The 22,271-nt window shown below is 42.6% G+C and overlaps 1 protein-coding gene across 1 annotated transcript; it reads right to left on the bottom strand.

Annotated features, from left to right (window-relative positions):
• Positions 1 to 1,374: 1,374 nt before the first annotated feature.
• Positions 1,375 to 21,676, bottom strand: fcsk (fucose kinase). Its single transcript, XM_083973866.1, has 22 exons — positions 21,335 to 21,676; positions 19,873 to 20,024; positions 18,447 to 18,497; positions 18,235 to 18,369; positions 17,882 to 17,954; positions 16,908 to 17,005; positions 16,669 to 16,749; positions 15,862 to 15,981; positions 14,945 to 15,116; positions 13,756 to 13,862; positions 12,767 to 12,868; positions 12,464 to 12,637; positions 12,249 to 12,322; positions 10,956 to 11,329; positions 9,889 to 10,290; positions 8,142 to 8,369; positions 6,375 to 6,518; positions 5,537 to 5,656; positions 4,547 to 4,734; positions 3,727 to 3,826; positions 2,305 to 2,528; positions 1,375 to 1,637 (listed from the first exon to the last, which is right to left on the bottom strand). The coding sequence occupies exons 1-22, from the start codon at positions 21,444 to 21,446 to the stop codon at positions 1,566 to 1,568; spliced, it is 3,303 nt and encodes a 1,100-aa protein (XP_083829992.1). The 5' UTR covers positions 21,447 to 21,676; the 3' UTR covers positions 1,375 to 1,565.
• Between the last annotated feature and the right edge of the window lie 595 nt (positions 21,677 to 22,271).

Genomic DNA, 22,271 nt, shown 5'->3' with positions numbered 1-22,271 from the left:
GATAAAAACCAAACTTATCAACCAGCGCATCCAGCGTTTACCTTAATTAACAGTAAAGAGAGGGAATGAGCTGCAGCAAAGGGCCACGGGGGGAATCGAACCGGTGCCGACTGCAGCAAGGACTATAACCTATACAACAGCTGGGTTTAAATCTGAACTCCTCTGTGTCTCTAACCCTCCTCTCCTCCATGTGCATAGCGCCCGTTATCTAAGATCCCAGATAGCGGGCGCTAAATTGCTCCTGGTAAAATTTTGCGTGTTTGGTTAGCGCATGAAAAACAGCTGATCTACTAAGAGAAACCCGCTAAATGACAGCACATGCAAACCGCAGTATTTAAATGAAGGTTTTGTGCGTGGATCTGATGGATTCATAGAGAGTCGTGGGACGCTCAGGACACACTGACCAGAGGGATCAAAGACGGGTGCTACCTGTCTGCTTCAGGATTGATTTTAAGATCCTTTTAATGGTTTTTAAAGCTCTTAATGGTCTCGGTCCCAGTTGCCTATCTGATTTGCTTTTAACATATGAACCCTCTAGAACTCTCAGGTCTTCAGGCAGCGGCCTTTTAATTATAAGTTGCGAACAAAACATATGGTGAGGCCTCATTTTATCATCACGGCCCACGCCTATGGAACCGATTGCCTGAGGACTTGAGGAGAGCAGAGAATCTGGACATTTTTAAAAGCAAACTGAAGACCTACCTTTTTAGCCTTGCTTTCAACTGATTCGTACTACTTCTATTATTCTGAAACATGCATTTAATTTAATTTATCTTATTTTCTTATTTATTTGTTTACTATTATTATCTTTTTTATTCTATTTTAATTCATCCATTCTTTTCTCTATTTTATCCCACTACACCTGTCTATTTTACCTAGTGTCTTTCTCCTCTTCTCAATTTTATCTATTTTACTTCATTTTATAGTGTTTTCCCCACTGCAAATGAGTGAGTATTAGATAGCGTTTCCCCGATAAAATCCAATGTTCTAAAATTATTGTGTGAATGTGTATGTGTTTGCGAATGTACTTATGTCTCCCTAACATGTGTCCCCTATGTTGCTTGTGTTTAACATGTGAAGCACTTTGAGCTGCCATGGGCATGAAAAGTGCTATACAAACAAAGCCTGATTGATTGATTGATTGATTGAAGGCAGAGGTGTCGTCTCTCAGTCCCGGTCCCGGTCCCGGTCCCGGTCCCGCAGCTGAGCAGCCAGGTGGAGGAGAGGGAGGAGAGGAGCACACAGGAGGAGAGGCGTGCGTTATGCGTAAAGGACTTTTAACACACCTGAAAAACTGCTACAGTTCGCTAGAATGACCCCGACGTGAGGAAATGTATTAATTCTGTAACCGGAGCCATTTGTGGCAAAGTCCTTTCACACCGACACCAGTCTCTGTTCAGATCAGTTCAGTTAAATTAAATTAAATTAACATTTGCGTAGGCTATCTGATTCTTGTGTCAGACGTCTCAGTCTGGCCAATCAGTGGCCGGCGGTCCGCTGATGTCACATCCGATACATTAGTATCGGCTCAACTCGTTCGGAACCTCGGTACCAAGGAAAGAACCTCAGGCCGGTGGCAGCACTGTGATCCCGTCCATGTCCAGCTCCACGGTGTGAACACTGAAGTCTCCCAGACCCTGAAACAGAACCACAACAGGTCAGACCAGCTGTGACCTCACACTGATGACATCACACTGAGCAGGTAGTGTATGTACCAGTGGCAATATTTTTTTTCGTAGGATAGGTCTGGGAAAGTCCCGCCTTCCCCGACTCTGATTGGCTAGATGAATTCTCCTCCGATTGACGTCATGTCACAACAGAACTGTAGTAAACTAAAATACACACCAACTGAAGCTTTTAGTGTAATCAGACGCCATGGCGTAGCGGTTTGCGTTTTCGCCTGCAGTGTGGTGAATCCCAGTTCGATCCCCGCTGGTTTCACATTCCGAAAAATTTAGTTTTTAAATTTATATTCCAAGTTTACATTTTGAGTTTGAGAGAAGTGTAATTGTGCCATTGGTTGGGTTTAGGCAATGAAGAAAGGAGTTGGTTAAGTTTAGTAAAAAGACCAGGTAGAGTGTAGACAGGCCAGATAAGTAGAGAGAGTCCATGTAGATCTAGAGGCACTTATCACACTTTGCCGACAGCCGGCGTTTCACAGCCGTTTCACAACCAAAACAAACAACCAATCAGGCGAGAGCCCTTCTAGCCAATCAGAGTCGAAAATGGAGCCCATCTAGCCAATCAGAGGCGGGAACGGCGGGACTTTCCCAGACCTATCCTACGAAAAAAAATATAGCGTACCGGTGTGTTGTTGAGGACGTGCAGCACCGCCTCCCGTTGCCGTGGTTCCCGGGTCAGCAGGTAGAGGAAGCCGCCTCCCCCGGCGCCGGCCAGACTCTGACCCAGGACCAGCGGCCTCAGAGCCTCCATCATGGTCCGCACCGAGGCCGGCTCGCAGCCCGGCGCCATCAGCTTCTTCTGCTGCCACGAGCGCTCCAGACAGCGGCCCAGACCCGACAGAGAGCCTGGAACAACCATCATCGATACCATATTCAATTATTACACATTATTGATCTCCCATTTGACTGTGACAGTAAACTAAAACACCACAAACTTATTACACCAGTCGGCTGCTGAATTACTGAACTAGTCTTTTATTGTGTTAGACCTCACTGCACCTTTAATATGTATAGTGTAGATGTAACTTCTTTTTTTTTGGAAATTTAAAGCAACATTGCAGAGTTTATCAGCCTTAAAATAATGTTTCCAGACTCATTGCAATGGTAGAAAAATGGTTAATAGGATGAATGGTGCTGCTGCTGCAGCCTGAGCCGGGTCGCGTCGGCTGAAACTGCACTATGTAACTGAACTCGGATCACCGCCAAAATATGACCAAACTCTCATTAAAACATATGGGATTAGAAAAGGGACAATGTAAGAGAGGTGTGAAAATAAGGACAGGTGTGAAAAAGTGTTTCTTTTTTCTTCACATTTACTCTACGGTAACTTTCTTTGAGAATGTCTGTCTATCTATGTCTCTGCCCCCTGGTGGAGAAGTATAGGAATGTTTTATACTGTTGGAAAACTGTACATGTAAAATGTTGAATAGGAATCAATAAAAAAACATGAATTAAAAAAAAAAAATTGGGAAAAATGCCTTGCTCCGGTCAGTCTTTTAGTAAAATGATAATTATGTCTGTAAAGGTCACTCAATCAAATGATAATTTATAGTTTTAAAGGGACAACGAGGAGTTTCTATTCGGTTATAAAAAAGTGTCACGTTAATGTGGATGAATCTCCGCTACCCACACTTGTTAATGGGCCCATTTTCGATAAATATATCGTTTTGTCTCTATCGTTATTTTGTTATTATTAGTGGTGGCGGAGATGCTGGTCGAGCCGACCAGCGTTTTTTACTTTCGGTTTCGCAACGAGTCATGAGAATAACGCAGCTGAATCGCCGTTTATGGTCGGAACTCCGACGGTAACCGAACCTCTTTGAACCTCTGACTTTAATTCTTGATGAATGAAAACATGAGTCCGTCTTGCGCCGGTCAAAAGAATTTTACGGTGCGCGCGGAGGCTCATAAATGTAGTGTGGAAACACTTCGCTTTTCCAAAACTCCTCGTTGTCCCTTTAAGTATCTCTTGCAAGTCCAGAGAACCACGGGCCTAGTGGACAGGTGTGTGTAGGTGTGTGTAGGTGTGTGTGTTGTGTCTCACCCTGTGAACACGCCCTAGCGCACTCCTCTGCCGTGGCGACCAGCTGCTGAGCGTTCTGGACCATGGAGGGAAGACGGCTGTACCAGCTCCGGACCACATCCTAAACACAACCACCATCATTACATCATTATTACATTATCATTACATAATCATTACATCATCATTACATCATTAGCCATGTTTCCATCCAAAACGATTCGAATTACTGGGAAATGCGCATTAAAATAAATTTGAATCCTGTGTGTTTCCATCTACAGTACGGACTTTGCCCCCCATGTGGGGCGGATAGCAATTTGAACACATTAGCGCGATCTAGCGCATATGTTTATTACCGTCACAACGCAACCTGTCGTGTCCATGTGTGTGTGTGTGAGAGAGAGATTTATTTTATTAATGGTAAACGCTGGATGCGCTGGTTGTAAGTAAGTTGTAAGTTTGGTTTTTACTGAGGAGGAACTATGAAGAAGAACTGTGCAGTAACATCATTCTGAAGGTGTGGGGGCTTTTATTTTGCGCCACAATCAAAGGGAAATCCTGATGTTGTCTTGTGAGTGAACTGCAAACACGGGAGCAGTTGGGGTGAAAGTGGCTACATCACTTAATTCGAATACAGCTGTTTCCATCCCTTTCCAGTCAACCAAAACCCGGCCATAGCAGCGTATTTCAGTTTGTGCGAATCAGGGGATTCTAATTCGAATTAGGGCGTTTCCATCATCATTTTCTGATGTGATACATCTAGATGCATCTAAACAGCTGATGGAAACATGGCTATTGACACCATGGAAACGGAGACTGACTGACAGGTGGACAGGACACTGACCTGCAGCAGGTTTCGGGCCAGACGCGTCTTCCCGGTGTAGACCAGCAGGAGGTGCTGGTCCAGAGAGACCAGGAAGTCCTGAGGAGGACGGAGACGCTCCACCTCCACCTGCAGAGGGAGCGACGCTCTGGACCGGCCCACCTTGACTCCACCCACCAGACCCCCCACCTGGTCCTGCCAGCCCCCACCTGCACACAGGAGGAGGAGAGTTCAGTCCAGACAGAGAGGCAACACAGAACCTGGTCTAGTCCAGTCCAACCAAACCCAGTCCAGCATTGAATCAGTTTATAAAAATGGTATCAACATCTACTCAGAGTGCAGCCAGAGGAGACTGTGTTGTCCCGTTTAGAAAGAGTTCTTTCAGCCAGTCTGTGTTTTCTATTAGAGCTGCTCTATTCCAACTCACATTAGAAACATTTCAAATTACGCCTCCTTTAAACACTTTTTTAAAAAGTGGCTAATTAGTGGTCAAGGCTGTGAACATTACATTTCCCGTCATGTTGTCTGTCAGTGTATTAATTGTCTAGTATTGTTGCTTTTTGTGCCTGGCTTCTAATGTGTCCAATGTGTATAATGTTATTGTGTACTTTTTTTTTTTTTTTTCCTGTTGGTGTTGCTGTTTAATGTTGCTTCTGTTTTGTCTGTAGCGGCTGTTTGAGTTCAGTTTTTAGTTTGTGTGTGTGTCTGCATGGACCTCCACTGAGCTCTCTGTCTTTGTCCACTATTCAGCTTTTTAATCATTGAATGTATTATTTGTATGTTGATAACCAAACATTTTTATTTATTTTCTTTTAGGGTGAAACATCAGTCAAGGGACAACAGATGTAAAATAGCCTTTTGGCTAATTCTGGCATGTTTACATTTGTTTAAATGTTTTTATTAATGTGGAATGTCCCTGATCCTTAAACCTTTAAATAAATAAAATAAACCCAACCCGGTCCAACCCATCCCATCCCAGTCCAGGTCCAGTCGGGACTCAGACTCACAGACCTGTGGTGAGGATCTGCTCCAGGTAGAGGATGGCGTGGATCAGTGAGTCTGTGTTGTAGGTGCGCCCTGTGCACCTGTAGACTGCAGCCAACAGCGCCCCCGCCAGGATGCTGCTGGTCCCTGCAGCACAACAACAACAACAACATGGGAATCAAACTCATGATCTTAAGGTCAAGACAGAGCTGATCAGACAGACACATGACTTTGGTGTTTCTACGGTAAATAATTTAGAAACACTTGTGAGTTATAAACATCGGTCCGTTCTGCTTCTCAGAAAATCTTTGTATTAGAGTTAATGAGGAGCAGAGAGAGACGTGGTCGCACTGAGAGGTTCACAGTTTAAATTCTGTAAGTCTCTCTGCTTTGTTGATTACATTGTTAGAGAGAGGACAAGTTTGTCTACAACTGTGGAAGAAATCATGTGTGTAGAGTGTAAATTGTGGCCGTGAGCAGCGTGGAAAGAGAAAAGTTTCAGACTATTTCAGACGACTTCTCCTACTAGCTGACACGAACATTCCGTGCAATACACACCCATTATAATCTCAACATGTCTCCTAAAATGATCATGGTCATTGAACAGGGATTGATCAAAAAGTGTAATACCTATCAAAGCGTGGATTAATACAACAATAGACGAGACCTGTGTCTACGTTTTACAGTTTAAATGGAGTCACTAGGTGAAAGTATGGTGGAGCGGTAGACGTTTGAAAAAGTCCAATAATTTGTTGTACCTCTTCCCATTCATTCTCTATGAGAAAATCTTCAGAACTTGAATTGCGGGAAATATTCGTACCCGTAGAGAAAAGTAATAGCACACTGATCCCTTTTCTATTCTCACCCAGTCCAGATCCAGTGGGCAGCAGTGACCAGCTGTGGAGCTCCACCCCCCCTCCCCACTGCTCCATCAGCTGCTGCCCCAGAGGATGCTGGGAGGAGAGGGACACCAGGCCGCTGCACACACACACGGCCTTCAGGAGCGCTCCTGGAACACACACACACACACACACACACACACACACACACACACACACACACACACACACACACACACACACACACACACACACACACACACACACACACACACACACACACACACACACACACACACACAAACAATAATAGAAAAGTATTTAGCAAAATAGGAAAACATGGTATATTTATATGTATAATATGTTGTATATTTTTATAGATATATATGTGTTATTATAATGTGTAAACTGCAGAATGAATCTACTATGCTGTAGAATGAATGTATATCCAATATGATATGAAGTGTAAGTTGATTGTGAAATAATGTATAATATGTAGATATGGATGCAATATGGTTTAGTAGCCTATGTGATGACTTACTAACAAAAAAATGGATAAAGCTCAGTAACAAAGTGAAAACGCTCACTCTGATTTTGTTTTGTTAGGTGAGGCATATACGTAGCTCACTTGTTTTTTGTATTTTCTTTGTTTTTTTTTCATATATAATGTCTCTGTTTTTGTATTATTGGATGTATATTTGATACTGTTGGACCCCAGGAAGAATAGCTGTGGCTTTGCCGCAGCTAATACCCAGGGGGCAAAGCAAAAAAACGGACACGGAGCGTTGTAAAAGGTTTGACACCAGAAATGATCTCTAGGAACTTCAAGGATTAAAACCTGGGTGGACAACCCGGTCAACTAGCTGCTGGAAAGCTACAGGGGCCAAAACCCCTTTCTGGGGTCATTTTGCTGGTGAAATGATGTAAATGCAAATATTTAGGTACTACAATGGCATAAATAGTCATACAACTATAACATTTGGCAGAGAGTATCTTGACACATAGGGGGAGGCATGAAAACAAGATTCTGGGGTTTGTTGCAACTCAATTTTAAGATATCTCCCTCAACATCCCAAAAAAGACCAAAAAAAGTACTGTTCGCCTGACAAATTCTCATGAAAATTATTATTTTTCAGCACTTTATGGAGAATATCTATGTCTAACATGTATATAGAAAACTTCCTTAATTCATAAGCTTCCATTTGAGTCCAAGATAGCCTTTCTATCTCAAAAGCCCCACTTGCTGTGGCCAACGGTCTTCTCTATCTATCTGTTCACTTAGAGGAGACCAGAAATACAATGGTTTCTGATCAGGCCAGTTAACATGTGGTTTTTCACAATAGGTGTTGCATTGTTTGGAGACAGCCTGTAGCTTTCCAGTAGCTAGTAGAAAGGCTATCTTGGACTCAAATGGAAGCTTATGAATTAAGGAAGTTTTCTATATACATGTTAGGCATAGATATTCTCCATAAAGTGCTGAAAAATAATAATTTTCATGAGAATTTGTCAGGCGAACAGTACTTTTTTTTGTGTCTTTTTTGGGATGTTGAGGGTGATATCTTAAAATCGAGTTGCAACAAACCCCAGAATCTTTTTTTCATGCCTCCCCCTATGTGTCAAGATACTCTCTGCCAAATGTTATATTTGTATGACTATTTATGCCATTGTAGTACCTAAATATTTGCATTTACATCATTTTGCCAGCAAAATGACCCAAGAAAGGGGTTTTGGCCCCTGTAGCTTTCCAGCAGCTACTTTGAAAACAGAAACAGTGAAAACAGTCCGTCTCCTACCGGGAGCGTGCGGCTGACAGTAGTCCCTCAGGTCGTCCAGACTGTCGCACGCCGTCTCCATGGCAACGCCGCTGTCCCTCCCCCCGGTGTGGCCGACCAGCAGGAGGCGGGGCTCCGCGATGCGCCGGGCTCTCGCTCCGATCGGACGCTTCCCGTCGACCCGGACGGCCGCGTTGGTCACCGAGCCGCCGTGTTCGAAGGCGATGGGCGGCGTGTCGCTCCACCCGCCTGAAACACACCATGACATCACAGGTCAAAGGTCACTGAGAATTAGGGCTGGGACGATATGCTTTTCTCCCGATTCGATTCTTCTATGATTTTTTTGGATGTCGATTAGATTTAAATTGCGATTCTACGATATTGCAGATTTTCTGAATTTTTTGTCTTTAAAGCTTCAGTTGGTAACAATTATTCAGTCATATTTGCTGAAACTGTCACTATATTCTGATAGTTGGACATTAAATGGGTAATTTAGGGCAAAATCCAACTCCTCTGGCTCCACCTACAGCCTGTAATCGTATTTGCCAGAATCCACCGCGACCGACGATTCTCCTCCAATCAGGTAGAGGGAGCAGGAGGAGCGGCCAATCGCAGCTCGTACACGTCGTAGTAAGCTGACGAAAGTGAAAGTAAAGTCCGCGATTTGGTCAGAAATTTCAAGACGATACACCTTCAGCTCCCTCTTTTCACTTCTGTCAACCCCCCTCCCCCTGTGTTGGGTGAGAGAGAGGCGAGATCGTTATGGAGTCTCCGGTTGCTATGGATACGGTACGTCTTCTGTGGATGCGTTTATGGCTAATTTGCGGAGTTTACTTTCACTTTCGTCAACTTACCAACTGTAGCTTTAACAGCAGTGAAACAGTTGAATGATTCTGATTGTCTACAGACTATTACAGGAAACATATTTCTTTCTTTAGTTTTTAAGATTTATTCAGCAGCAATATATATGTTGACTCTCTTTTCAAAAGCCTGGACTGCATAAAAGAGGCAAAAATAAAAGAGTATAGAAACAATAGGATTCTGAAACCTTTCTGACAAAATGAGATCTAGACGGAGGTAAACTGCTACATTTTAACATTTATCTGCACACAAACACTGTAGGAGCCTAGAAATTAACATACTCCATTATAAAGTGAACTTAAACCCTTTTCAAAACCTGGACTCTCTGGATGTCAAAGAGGCGAACAAATGCACATTGCACAATATTTAAAAAAAAAAAAAATCGATTTTTGAAAAAAAGAAATCGATTTAAAGGGACAACGAGGAGTTTCTATTTGGTTATAAAAAGTCTCATATTAATGTGGATGAATCTACGTTACCACTTGTTAATGGTCCATTGTAGATAAATCTATGGTTTTGTCTCTATGGTTATTTTGTTATTATTAGTGGTGGTGGAAATGCTGGGCGAGCCGACCAGCGTTTCTTTACTTTCGGTTTCGTGGCGAGTCATGAGAATAACGCCGCCGAATCTCCGTTTATGGTGGGAACTACGACGGTATGTGATCGTCTTCCAACCTCTGACTTTAATTCTTGATGAATGAAAACATGAGTCTGTCTTGCGCCGGTCAAAGAATTTCACGGTGCGGAGGCTCATAAATGTAGTGAGAAAACACTTCGCTTTGAGAAAACTCCTCATTGTCCCTTTAAGAAAAAAAAATCGATTTAAAAATTGTCAAAAAAAAATATCGCAATACTTATGTGAATGGATTTTTTCTCCCCCCTACTGAGAATCTTCCTGTGGACTCACCTGCCAGGTCGAGTCTGGCCGGACACTCCACTTCCTGCCACTGGCCGAGGGGCGGGGCTTCCCCCTGACCAATGGAGATGAACCTCTGCGATGACATCACGGCGCGACGCAGCAGCACCTGGCCGGCGCCCTCGTAGTGCCGCGCCGCCCGCACCAGCAGGTCCGGCCTGCTCAGCCAATGGGCTCGCTGCGCCGCCAGCGCCTCGACCCCGCCCCTCAGGTCGCCCCCCTCCAGCAGCGAGTAGGCGGAGCTCCACGCCTCGTTGGCCGCCGGCCCGCTCCGCAGACCGCCACGGCCCCCCGCCATCAGCACCAGCACGTCGGCGATGCACGACAGACAGCGAGCCGACACGCCCAGATCTGCTCCAAGCTCCGCCCCCTTCTCCCCGCTGCCCGCCGCAACTGAAGGAAAGAACAAGAAGGAGTTAAAGGAGAATTCCGTCCATTTTTGACCCTTTGTCCTGATGCAAAAAACACGACTAAAATTGATGCAGGCAAACCGGAGTTACCATGGCTACCCGGTGCTAGGGATAGCCACAACGCTAACCCATGGGGGCAATTCTTTCAACCACAACAAACACTCAGAAAACAATCAGATATCTCTGGTACATGACTGGAATCCTTAGTGTCCGACAACGGGAGGGTTTTAACAGCTGACGTCCTGCTGTTAACTTAGCTACCGTCGTTAGCTTAGCTACCGTCGTTAGCTTAGCTACCGTTAGCTGTCCCTGTCAGCTGAGCCACTGATGCTTTCTAGACACTGTGATTCCCCCCAACTGAATAAATACAACACATAGCAACACAAAACACACACAGAGAAATAGTAATGTTTCTTCAATCATTTCAGATTTGTCTAAACGGTGATAGGGCGTGAAAAATATGATATATAGCTAAACTCTCGTTCGTTACTATTGATCTCATTCAAATTACAGCTGGTTTTCTACCAGGAAGTAGAATGTAAACAACAAGGAGATTCGGTCTATTCTGTTTAAATAACGAAGTTCGTTCTGAGAGCGAGTTAAACTAATTGAACTCTTGTGTGACATCATCAGCGCTACGTGACTCACTGCTGTCCAGTGTCTGCAGCAGCGCCTCCTGCTGGCCCCCCAGCACCGCGGCCCTGAAGCAAGGCAGCAGCCCCACGTCGGAGCGCCTCCTCAGGGCCTCGGACACGCGCCTCCTCCCCGCCAGGAGCTGCAGCTCCTCCCTCCACCGGAGCTCCTCCTCCTGCTGCGTCAGGGACAGCACCTCCTTCAGGGACAGCCTCCACGCCTCCCTCCACCTGCCTGCTCCTCCTGCTGCTGCTCCTCCTCCTCCTCCCCCCAGCAGCCAGCCCACCCCCTCCTCCAGACCCACTGCTCCTCCTCTAGGGTGGAGAACCGGGAAGAGACGAGCTGAGAGGAGGGAGCGACGCTCTCCTCTGATCCACAGCTCCTCTGGCCTGAGAGGAGGAGGAGGAGGAGAGAGGAGGAGAGGAGGAGGAGGAGGAGGAGGAGGAGAGAGGAGGAGAGGAGGAGAGAGGAGGAGGAGGAGGAGAGAGGAGGAGAAGAGGAGGAGCAGGAGGAGGAGGAGGAGGAGGAGGAGGAGGAGGAGGAGGAGGAGAGAGGAGGAGAGGAGGAGAGAGGAGGAGGAGGAGGAGAGAGGAGGAGAGGAGGAGCAGGAGGAGGAGGAGGAGAAAGAAAAGGGGGAGATGAGGAGGAGGAGTTTTGTTAATTTCCGTCCATATTTAAAGGAGAACTCCGTCCATTTTTGACCCCTAAATCGTTGTCCTGCTGCAAAAAACGCGACTAAAATTGATGCAGGCAAACCAGAGTTACCATGGCTACCTGGCGCTAGGGATAGCTACAACGCTAACCTATAGGGGCAATTCTTTCAACCACAACAAACACTCAGAAAACAATCAGATATCTCTGGTCCATGACTGGAATCCTTAGAGACACCACTGAACTCATATAGTGTAGAGTAGCCTATAAACCGGTAGAAACAGGCTCTGTGATGGGATAGTAATGTCTTTCTGGGATGTTTCAGAGTTCAGCTATCTGAGGTGAGTGGCTACATGCAAAAACACAAAGTTTATACTGTTTCTACTCTGCACTATATGAGTTCAGTGGTGTCTCTAAGGATTCCAGTCATGTACCAGAGATATCTGATTGTTTTATGAGTGTTTGTTGTGGTTGAAAGAATTGCCCCCATGGGTTAGCGTTGTGGCTATCCCTAGCGCCGGGTAGCCATGGTAACTCGGTTTGCCTGCATAAATTTTAGTCACGTTTTTTGCAGCAGGACAACGATGTAGGGGTAAAAAATGACCGGAATTCTCCTTTAATTCGTCATCCTTTAACTTTTCAAAATAAAAGTCTTACTGAATTCCCGTCCTGCTGTAGAAAAGACTCCATGACTGGTTGAGGAAGGAGGAGCTACTGTCATCACAGGAGGCCTGAGGAGGAGGAGGAGGAGGAGGAGGAGGAGGAGGAGGAGGAGGAGGAGGAGGAATATATAAATATAAATGTATAATATATATTTATATAACATTTATATAATCTATATATAAATCTATAATAATCTCTGAGTATTTGACCTCCAGCTGGTCGTGAGCTCCCGTCACCGTGAACACGTTCAGCTTCAGCGCTCCCAGCTCGATGCTGTGTCCCTGGATGATGATGTCATCGGCCAGTCTCAGCATCCTGAGGCTCTGATTGGCCGAGGGCCGAAGGCCGGAGAGTAAACAGCCTGAGGGGACGAGCAGCGGCCCCTAGAGGTCAGAGGTCATTACTACAACAACAACAACAACAACGAGCAGCGGCCCCTAGAGGTCAGAGGTCAGAGGTTACACCAACAACAGCTGTGTGATGATGTCACCGGTGATGTCACCGCTCCTCACCTGCAGGTGGCAGTGCTGCACCACCGCTCCCGTCGCCACGGTGACGTCTCCCTCCAGGACGCTGTTGATGACTCGAGCTCCCGGACTCACGGCGCTCGCCGTCTGAACGGAGGAAACAGGAAGTGATGTCACCTGGCTGACGACGTCTCAAAGTTAACCTTTTTTTTCGAGAATTTTTGAAGTTTTTCGAGAATTTTTTACCAGTTTTTTTCTTATTGATTTTTCTTTTACTTTTTTTTTTTTTAACAAATTGTACCAATTTTTAAAAATATTTTTTTTACCAATTTCTTCTAGAATTTTCTTTTTAACTTTTTGAGAAATTTTATTACTATTTTTTTTAGTATTTTTTTTATTTTTTATTTTTTTTACCAATTTCTTCTTCTTTTTTTAACTTATTGAGAAATTTACCACTTTTTTCTAGAAATTTTTAACTTTTTTTTTAAGAAACCTTATCATTTTTTTCTGGATTTTTTTTTTTTTACTTTTGTTTTTGATAATTTTTACCACTTCTTTTTCTTATTGATTTTTTTTTTATTTATTTTTTTTTTTTTTTACAAATTTTACCCCTTTTTTTGTAATTTTTACCAATTTCTTTTAGAATTTTTTTTTAACTTTTTGAGAAATTTTACTACATTTTTTTTTTTTTAAACCAATTTCTTTCTTTTTTTTTTTTTTTTTTTTTTTAACTTTTTGAGAAATTTACCATTTTTTTCTAGAAATGTTTAAACATTTTTAGAAACAATGTACCAGTTTCTTCTAGAAATTTCTCAACAATATTTCCAAAGATTCACGCCATTGGCCCTAATTTGAACGTACATTGAGTAAAAAAGTAATGTTCTCAAGTCTCAACAACTAAATATTTGTGTATTTCTGGTTTTGGTCCAATCGGTGTCCGTGGTCTAATTTATTTTAAGGATTCCTTGATGTAAAGAAGTTTGAGAACCACTGGATTAGGAGACGATGACGACGCTGAGGAAACAGGAAGTCACCTGGACGTGGGACAGAGCGTTCCTGTCGGACCCGGCGCTGGTGAGTCGGGCGACGTGCTGCTTCCCAGAGAGAGTCATGTAGTCGTAGCAACCACCGGTGACGTAAACTGTGGGGACGAGAGTTGAATGAGTCAGTTAAAGGACAATTCCGGGCAAATTCAACTCGGGGCTGTATGTTCCTAACATTTTAGGTCTAAAAATCTACTTGAAGCAAGTCCAGAGTTGATATTCCTGTGTTTATGACACAAACGGGAGCTTCCCACTGCACCTGAACACACCGAGCGTCAACTTGGGTCTCGACTCCGCCAGACTTTGAATTAGATCTAGTTTTACAAACATGTCGACTTGTTGAAGTAAATAAACTTCTGGCTGCATGTTTGAGTCTCCATCTGACGCTGTCTGTGGCTTTGAGGGATGGAAACAGCCTAAGCAGCAGAACTTCAATCTGCTCCCATTCATCGCTGCCGTGGCGACGCAGGGACAGACACAACTACCGCAAAACAGGAGATATTAAACTGAAAATCTTCAGATTAGGGATGTCACAATTACTTGTTTTCACAATTAATCGCGGTATTAAAACGCCACAATTAATTGATCGTAAAGATTCCTAAATACCGTCACTTCCCAAATAAGATTATGTTGGAACCATATCGGCTGATGTGCGCAAAAATAAAGGTAAATGCTCAGACACTGGTCCATTTAACTAACGTAACATTGAATCGGTAGGAATTTAAATGTTAGCGTGTCATTTGTATTAAAAAAAACACACACAAAAAAAAAAAAAAAAAAGATTAAAATAAACGTAAACATTTGGTATAGATGACAATTTATGACCTGAATATTTCAAACACTTCCCCTAGGGGTTAATAATTGGTCCTATGTGTAAACAATGAGTAATGTAATTATATTTTGACTATACTTGATTTTACACATTCATAGTGTTGTGAAATTAATTAATGCATAATAATCGTGATAATCGTAACACCGTGATTATTTCTCTGACAATAATCGCACCAAGAAAATTTGTAATCGTGACATCCCTACTTCAGATTCCTTCTTTTAGACCTAAAATGTTAGGAACATACAGCCTGAGTTGAATTTGCCCGGAATTGTCCTTTAATTTAGTCAGATGACGGATTAGAAACATGGATATGAAATAAAACGGACGAGGAGTGGAGGAGTCACAGACCCAGACTGAGGGGAGTTCCTCTGAGGATCCTCCACAGCTCCGTGCGGCCGCTCCTCACCGTCGCCCCCCGTGGCCCCGCGGCCGAACTGCAGCCGCCTCGCTCCTCACTCACAAACTGATCCTGAGTCAGATCTGAGCATAGACACTTCAACACGTCCAGGAACAGAGAGATCTGAGGGACGGGAGCTCGATAAGTCGATGTTTTCACTTTTTAACTTCTATTTTCAACCCTTAAAGGGATAGTAACCTTTTTTTTTTAAAGTGGGGTTGTATGATCTCCAAATAGCCCCTAAGTACTTTAATTGCAGTAGAAGACTCTCTGCACTCCTCCCGTTAGCAACGCCAGCCCATAATAGCCCTGCCCAGAGATTTACAACATACAGTGTTGTGAATGGACCCAAAGAAACGGCCTATTTTCACGGCCTAAAAGAGGTTTTACCTGAAAAAATAATACACAGTTCCATTGTTCGCTATAATATAATTTTTTCCAGCCCTTCAAAGTTCAGGAAAAACACAGTTTTTATTTGGACCTAACCAACTGCTGATCGGCGGGCGCTAACCCTGAGCGGAGGGATACGTGAGTTGGTTTGGTCCAAATAAAAACTGTGTTTTTCCTGCACTTTGAAGGGCTGGAAAAAATTATATTATAGCGAACAATGGAACTGTGTATTTATTTTTCAGGTAAAACCTCTTTTAGGCCGTGAAAATAGGCCGTTTCTTTGGGTCTGTTCACAACACTGTATGTTGTAAATCTCTGGGCAGGGCTATTATGGGCTGGCGTTGCTAACGGGAGGAGTGCAGAGAGTCTTCTACTGCAATTAAAGTACTTAGGGGCTATTTGGAGATCATACAACCCCACTTTAAAAAAATGATACTATCCCTTTAAAGGAGCTTTCCCGTGTTTTATTAGTTTCTACCTGGAGGGGCGGAGCTCCAGAGTCCAGGCCCAGGTAGGTGCAGCCGTCCAGAGGAGGAGACACGTGAGTCTGCAGCAGCTTCTCCGACACCGACCGGCTGAAGAAGACCGGACCGGACACCTGAGGACACGGAGCAGCGGATAGGTCGCTTCAAACTGTCTCATCATCACATTTAAATATAAACTGATAAAATGTAAAATGTAATTTAAAGGGATAGTTCACCCAAAATTGAAATTTCACTTATTATCTACTCACCCTCATGTCGACTAAGGGCAGGGGGTCTCTGCGCAGCAGTGCATGTCAATATAACTGTTGTAAATGGATACCAACTGTCTTCGTAACAAAAAGACACACCAAAAAACATCCAGATACCTCCATGCTGCTCGTATGTAATGTCCGTCTTGTATTGAAGCCGAGCAGCATGGAGGTATCTGGATGTTTTTTGGTGTGTCTTTTTGTTACGAAGACAGTTGGTATCCATTCTCAACCGTCATATGGACATGCACTGCTACGCCGAGACCCCCTGTAACTCAGAGAAGCCATGGAGGACTCTGAAACTTCTCCCAGCCCTTAGTCCACATGAGGGGGAGGAGATAATGAGTGAAATTTGAATTTTGGGTGAACTATCTCTTTAATATAAACATGTCTCTGGTGTTAACTCCTTCAAAGAACGACAAACATGTCACATGTTTTAGAGACTTTAAAGGTTCCTGTCTTCTGTGTGATTGTGATTTGAGTGAACTGGCCCTTTAAGAAAGTGAACCTTCATCAGGATAAAATGGCGCATTTGTTTTCCTGAACACGCACCAGTGGAACTTTCCCATCAGGCATCAGGGCTCGTTGAATCTGCTCCTCCGTCCCCTTGTAGACGATGTCTGTGACCCGACCCTGGGACGCAAAACAAACGCACCTCATTACCGGTTAATGCTGAACAAAACAAACGCACCTCATCAGGTTAATGCTGTAAAAACTGTTAGTTATGATCAATGTTGTATAAAAAACATCTAAATATAGATGAAGAGAAAAAACAACATGACATAGAGCACCTGCGGGTCGGACAGGTAGACTCCGTGGTCGGCCGCGTAGGAAACGTCGCCTGGCAACGCCAGAACCCGGACGCCGGAGAAACCCTCCCAGGAGAGAGCTAACACACAATTGGGCAAAATTTTGAAAGAAACATGAGAAATACACAAATATTTGTTCTGAGGCTGAAGAACATTAGTTTTTTTAGTCAATGTATGTTCAAATTTGGGTAAATGGCCTGAAATTTTGGGGAAAAAAGTGGTAAAATTTCTTTTAGTTTAAAAAGTTTTTAAAAAAAATCTAGAAAAAACTGTTAAAATTTCTTCAAAACTGTTATAAAAATTCTAAAGAAAATCTTAAAATGTAAAATTACAAATTTTCTAGGAAAAAATTGTAAAATTTCTCAAAAAAAAGTTTGAAAAATTCTTAAAAAAGAAGAGTTTTTAAATATTCTAGAAAAAGCAGTTAAAATTGCTCCAAAAAAGTTCTAAAAAATTCTAAAAAAAAAATAAAAGAAAAAGAATATAAAAATAAATAAATCTTAAAAAAAAAAAGTATTAAAAAAATCTACAAAAAACTGGTAACATTTCTCAAAAAAAGTTACAAAATTTCTAGAAAAAAAGGTAAAATTTCTCAAAAAAAAGTTTGAAAAATTCTAAAAAAAAAAAAAAAAAATTTAAAACGAGTTTTTAAAAATTCTAGAAAAAGCATGTAAAATTTCTCCAAAAAAGTTGTGAAAAAAGGAAAATAAAATAATTTATTTTTTAAATCTTCTCGTTTTTAAAAAATTCTAGAGAAAACTGATAACATTTCTCAAAAGAAGTTACAAAATTTCTAGGAAAAAAATTGTAAAATTTGTCCAAATGAATTCTAAAAAGAGGTGAGAATTGAGAAGCACTGATGAATAGAACATGGTGTGTGTGTAGCTGTGAGCGGCTACTAGCTAGCGGCTACTAGCTAGCGGCTACTAGCTAGCTTCGGCGCTCGGAGCACTGACCGAAGTCTGGAGGGAAGCGGAGGACGGCGTCGGTGCTGCAGACCCAGACACCGGGAGGAGACCCGGGACAGACCTGAGGACAGAGACAGAGACAGAACAGCAGCGGTGAACTCAACCTCTGACTTTAATTCTTGATGAATGAAAACATGAGTCTGTCTTGTGCCGGTCAAAGAATTTCACGGTGCGGAGGCTCATTAATGTAGTGTGAAAACACTTCGCTTTTCCAAAACTCCTCGTTGTCCCTTTAATAGATATTTAAAGCATTTTTAAAATATAGGCTAATTAGTGATGCTTTGGGGGGACAAAAAGTGCTGTGGCGTCGTTTCAATAAACTTCTGCAACGTCACACCGACCTGTGAGCTGAGCAGGTCCAGCAGCAGGTCCAGGCAGCAGACCGGGGCCTGGACTCTCTGGTCCTGGTCCTGGTCCTGGTCTCGGGGCAGCCAGCAGAAAGCTCTGCTGCAGGAGCTCCAGGGGAAGTCCCGGCCCTGAGGAGGAAACACCTGTCAGCAGCTGGACTCACACACACAGGACAGGACAACATCTGGACAACATCTGGACTCACTGTGTGGAGGATCAGGATGTGAGCATCGTCCAGGACGTCGGCCGTCACCACCTGGAACCAGAACCAGAACCAGACATGACACTCCATCCCACCGTTACTGTATTGTTGACAGCATTGACTGGTTGATAGACATCGGCCGTGATGACTTTATTTATAATCATCACCTCATTTTAATGAGAACAATACGGACGAGGTTTTAGCTTTATGTCACATTTTCACGTCACTATATCACCGTTGTGACTACTCTGATGTTTATGAAGTCTATAAAACCAATTGTTGAACAAACATTTTAGATTAGCTGGGCTAACCGTTAGCTGTTAGCCGTTAGCAGTGTCAATAAACAATAACTCAGCACACAGAAATAGTAATGTTTGTTCAATAATTCCTTTTATAGACTTAACAAACATCAGATTTAGTCAAAGCGGTTTTGGCAGCCTGGAGCCCCCACATTTGGTACCTACATCAGTGGCTAACGCTACCAGTTAGCCGCTCGCTAGAACTGGTGGCTAACGCTACCAGTTAGCCGCTCGCTAGAACTGGTGGCTAACGCTACCAGTTAGCCGCTCGCTAGAACAGGTGGCTAACGCTACCAGTTAGCCGCTCGCTAGAACTGGTGGCTAATGCTACCAGTTAGCCGCTCGCTAGAATGCTACTAAAACCCACTTCCGTTGTGGTGTGACGCATTGGAATGAAAATAAAGTGGTGGATAGAACAACTGTCAGGGTACCATTTGAGTCTTTATTTTTCAGTCAATTGTACACAATGTTTTTTCTGTGTATGTATTATTTGGTTCTAGTAGTACTTACATAATTACTATTATGTATTACATTTCTTGCAATATCTACACACTCCTGCTTGTGCAACTGTGTGTACGGGCATAGTGCAATACAATCTGGCACTTTAAACCGATGTGCACTTTAGGGCACCGTGCAATACAACTTGGTACCCATGATGCACTCCTGCACTCTAGCACTTGTCACTTTGGCCCGGCACCTTTGCACTTTTGCACCTTGCACTTTATCTCTCAGAAACTCTTTTGGTCCCCCTACCCATGGAAGTGTTGTCAAAATGTCAATGTTTTATCTCGTTATAGTCTCGTCCTTGTTGTTTGCATTATTATGTTGTTTATAATACTATGTTTTTCTGTCACTGTACTGTTTTTATGTTTTGGGACTCCGGATGGAAACTAGCACTAGCTGCTACAATCCAGCACATTTACATGTTTTTATATGTCCATTAATGTGCATTGTCCCACCCAAATAAACCAATAAAGTAAAGTAAAGTAAAGATCAGAAGGTTCCACTGTCCCTCTCTTCATTCATTTCAATCTGAGACCAGTACAGACCGGTCCAGACCAGTAGAGACCAGTACAGTCCAGTACAGACCAGTTCAGACCGGTCCAGACCGGTCCAGACCAGTTCCTCACCGTGTGTCCAGCTCTGCTGCTCAGGTGTTCAGCCGCCACCAGCAGAGCGTTGAGCGTCGCTCCTCCGCTGCCCAGAGGCTCCTGACGGTCCCTCACCGTCAAAACCAGCGCTGCTTCACACAGAGAGCCTCGCTGCTGCCTCAACTCCAGCTCTGCACACACACACACACACACACACACACACACACACATTCAAATAAACACATTGTTAGATCCATATTGATTATTTTCGTTACCAGATGTGTTCAAATGTCTTGTTATATTAAACCAACAGTCAGAGAGATGAGTTAGTTTATGTTCACTAACTTAAATAATCCATGGATGTATTTGTATTATATTAACAAATTAACTATCAATTATGAATTATTATTAGGTTTTAATTATTAGTTCTTATGAACTAAATTTCACGTCATTTGTTTTTTTTAAGTGTTTGATTTCAAACCTTTGTTGTTCACATTCAGAAAACTGTGGCTGAAATTATAGTAATAAATATAAATACTATAGTAGTATATTTTTTATATTATATAGGTTATAGGTATCTTACGACGGAGTATTAGGGCCACATTGAGAAAAAAAAATAAAGTCATAAATTTACGAGAATAAAGTCATACTTTTCCAAGAGAAAAAAGTCATAACATTATGAGAATAAAGTCGTAAATTTACGAGAATAAAGTCGTAAATTTACGAGAATAAAGTCATACTTTTCCAAGAGAAAAAAGTCATAACATTATGAGAATAAAGTCGTAAATTTACAAGAATAAAGTCGTAAATTTACGAGAATAAAGTCATACTTTTCCAAGAGAAAAAAGTCATAACATTACGAGAATAAAGTCATAAATTTACGAGAATAAAGTTGTACATTTCCTACGAGAAAAAAGTCATAACATTACGAGAATAAAGTCGTAAATTTATGAGAATAAAGTCATAACATTACGTTTGTGATTTTTTATTTGTCAATGTGGCCCTAATACTCCGTCGTAGTATTGTTTGTAGCCTATATGTTTTTATATGTACAGTATATGACTATATAAAGAGATAAAGATTAGTGATAATATGTTAGAATAAATCTATATGTATATAAATATAATAAATATTAGAATAAATCCAGTTAAATAACTCATAAATTAACTGTATAGATTATAATGTCTTTGCAAAGTTTTTATATGCTATGTCTGTCCATTTCTGTATTATCTTTTATTTCTTTTAACATGTCCGAAATAAACTTAAACTAACTAACTAACTAGTATCAATATATATAAAATTAATTAATTCCAAAAATCACATTTTCTTTCTTTCTTCCTTTCTTAAAAAAAAAAAAAATCAAAACAGTAAAAATCAAAACAGTAACTGTCCGTCAGCGCCCCCTCAGGCCGCTCGGTGTAACTACAACTACAGCGGACACAGATCGTAAACTGAGCAGATGCTCCTCACCAGTAGAATATATCTCTATATCTCTGCTCACCTCTCTGGAAGGAGTAGACGCTGTCCTTGTGCTGGCAGGTCAGGACCACCACGGTCCACCTGAACCTGGACTCGAACCTGGTCCCGCTGCTGCTGCTGCTGCTGCCGGACATCCTGCTGCTGCTGCTTACAGCTCCATACCGAACACAACCGAACACAACCGAAGAGTACCGAGTACCGAACACACCCCGCCGCTGCGGCTGCGGACGACGGAGAGGCCGAGGTGAAGCTACCGGACCCCGGCCACCGGACCGTGAACGCAGCGTGAACAGAACCAGAACTTTATCCAGAGGAGAAGAGAAGAGAAACCCACGGACACGCTGCTGTTGTTACTTTCCTGTTGCTCTCCCCCCGTTAGCTTAGTTCTGACCGCGCCGGCTGCCGTAGTTCTGGAAACGGGTGCGTTTGGTTTTGATGTTGGGACGTCTCGGAGAGGCGGGTAGCGGTCAGACTGTGAAGTCAAATGGGAGCACAGATATAATATTTCTGAAGAGTTTCTGGAAGTTAAATGACTTAAATAGGATATACAGTATATAAACATTAGGATTTTAATTTGACTTAAACAATAAAACTATAGTGAAGCATATACCGGGACGTCTCGGTGGGGCGGAGTCAGAAACTTTCATTTCATTCAGAAAGTATCAACAAAATATACTGAAATTATGAATCATGTGGAATAAACACTGGTCTTTATGTTTTTATCACATTATGACGCATTAATGCTGCAGCTCAATAATACTTATTAAGACAGTTTTGTGTGTCAATGATCTGTAACTGTTATAAAGAAAAGTAGCCTATTAGAAGTATATAAAGTAGTTAGACTCAGTAGGCTACCTCAGTAAATATACTTGCTATCACTATTGAAATTGTTATTAGCCTACTAAACAATGTTATGTAACTATAGATCTGATTCTATTTCCACAAATCAATAATATTTT

This window comes from Trachurus trachurus, assembly GCF_905171665.1.
Source record: "Trachurus trachurus genome assembly, chromosome: 6".
Taxonomy (NCBI): Eukaryota; Metazoa; Chordata; class Actinopteri; order Carangiformes; family Carangidae; genus Trachurus; species Trachurus trachurus.
The sequence above is the reverse complement of the archived record's forward strand: the minus strand, read 5'-3'. Positions and strand labels throughout refer to the sequence as shown.

Excerpts from the sequence above, each read along its gene's own strand:
- fcsk (XM_083973866.1), bottom strand. The coding sequence starts at position 21,446 with ATGTCCGGCAGCAGCAGCAGCAGCAGCGGGACCAGGTTCGAGTCCAGG. Across the intron at positions 12,323-12,463 it reads GAGCTCACGACCAGCTGGAG|GCCTCCTGTGATGACAGTAG; the intron begins GTCAAATACTCA and ends CCTCCTCCTCAG. Across the intron at positions 6,519-8,141 it reads CTGTCAGCCGCACGCTCCCG|GAGCGCTCCTGAAGGCCGTG; the intron begins GTAGGAGACGGA and ends TGTGTGTTCCAG.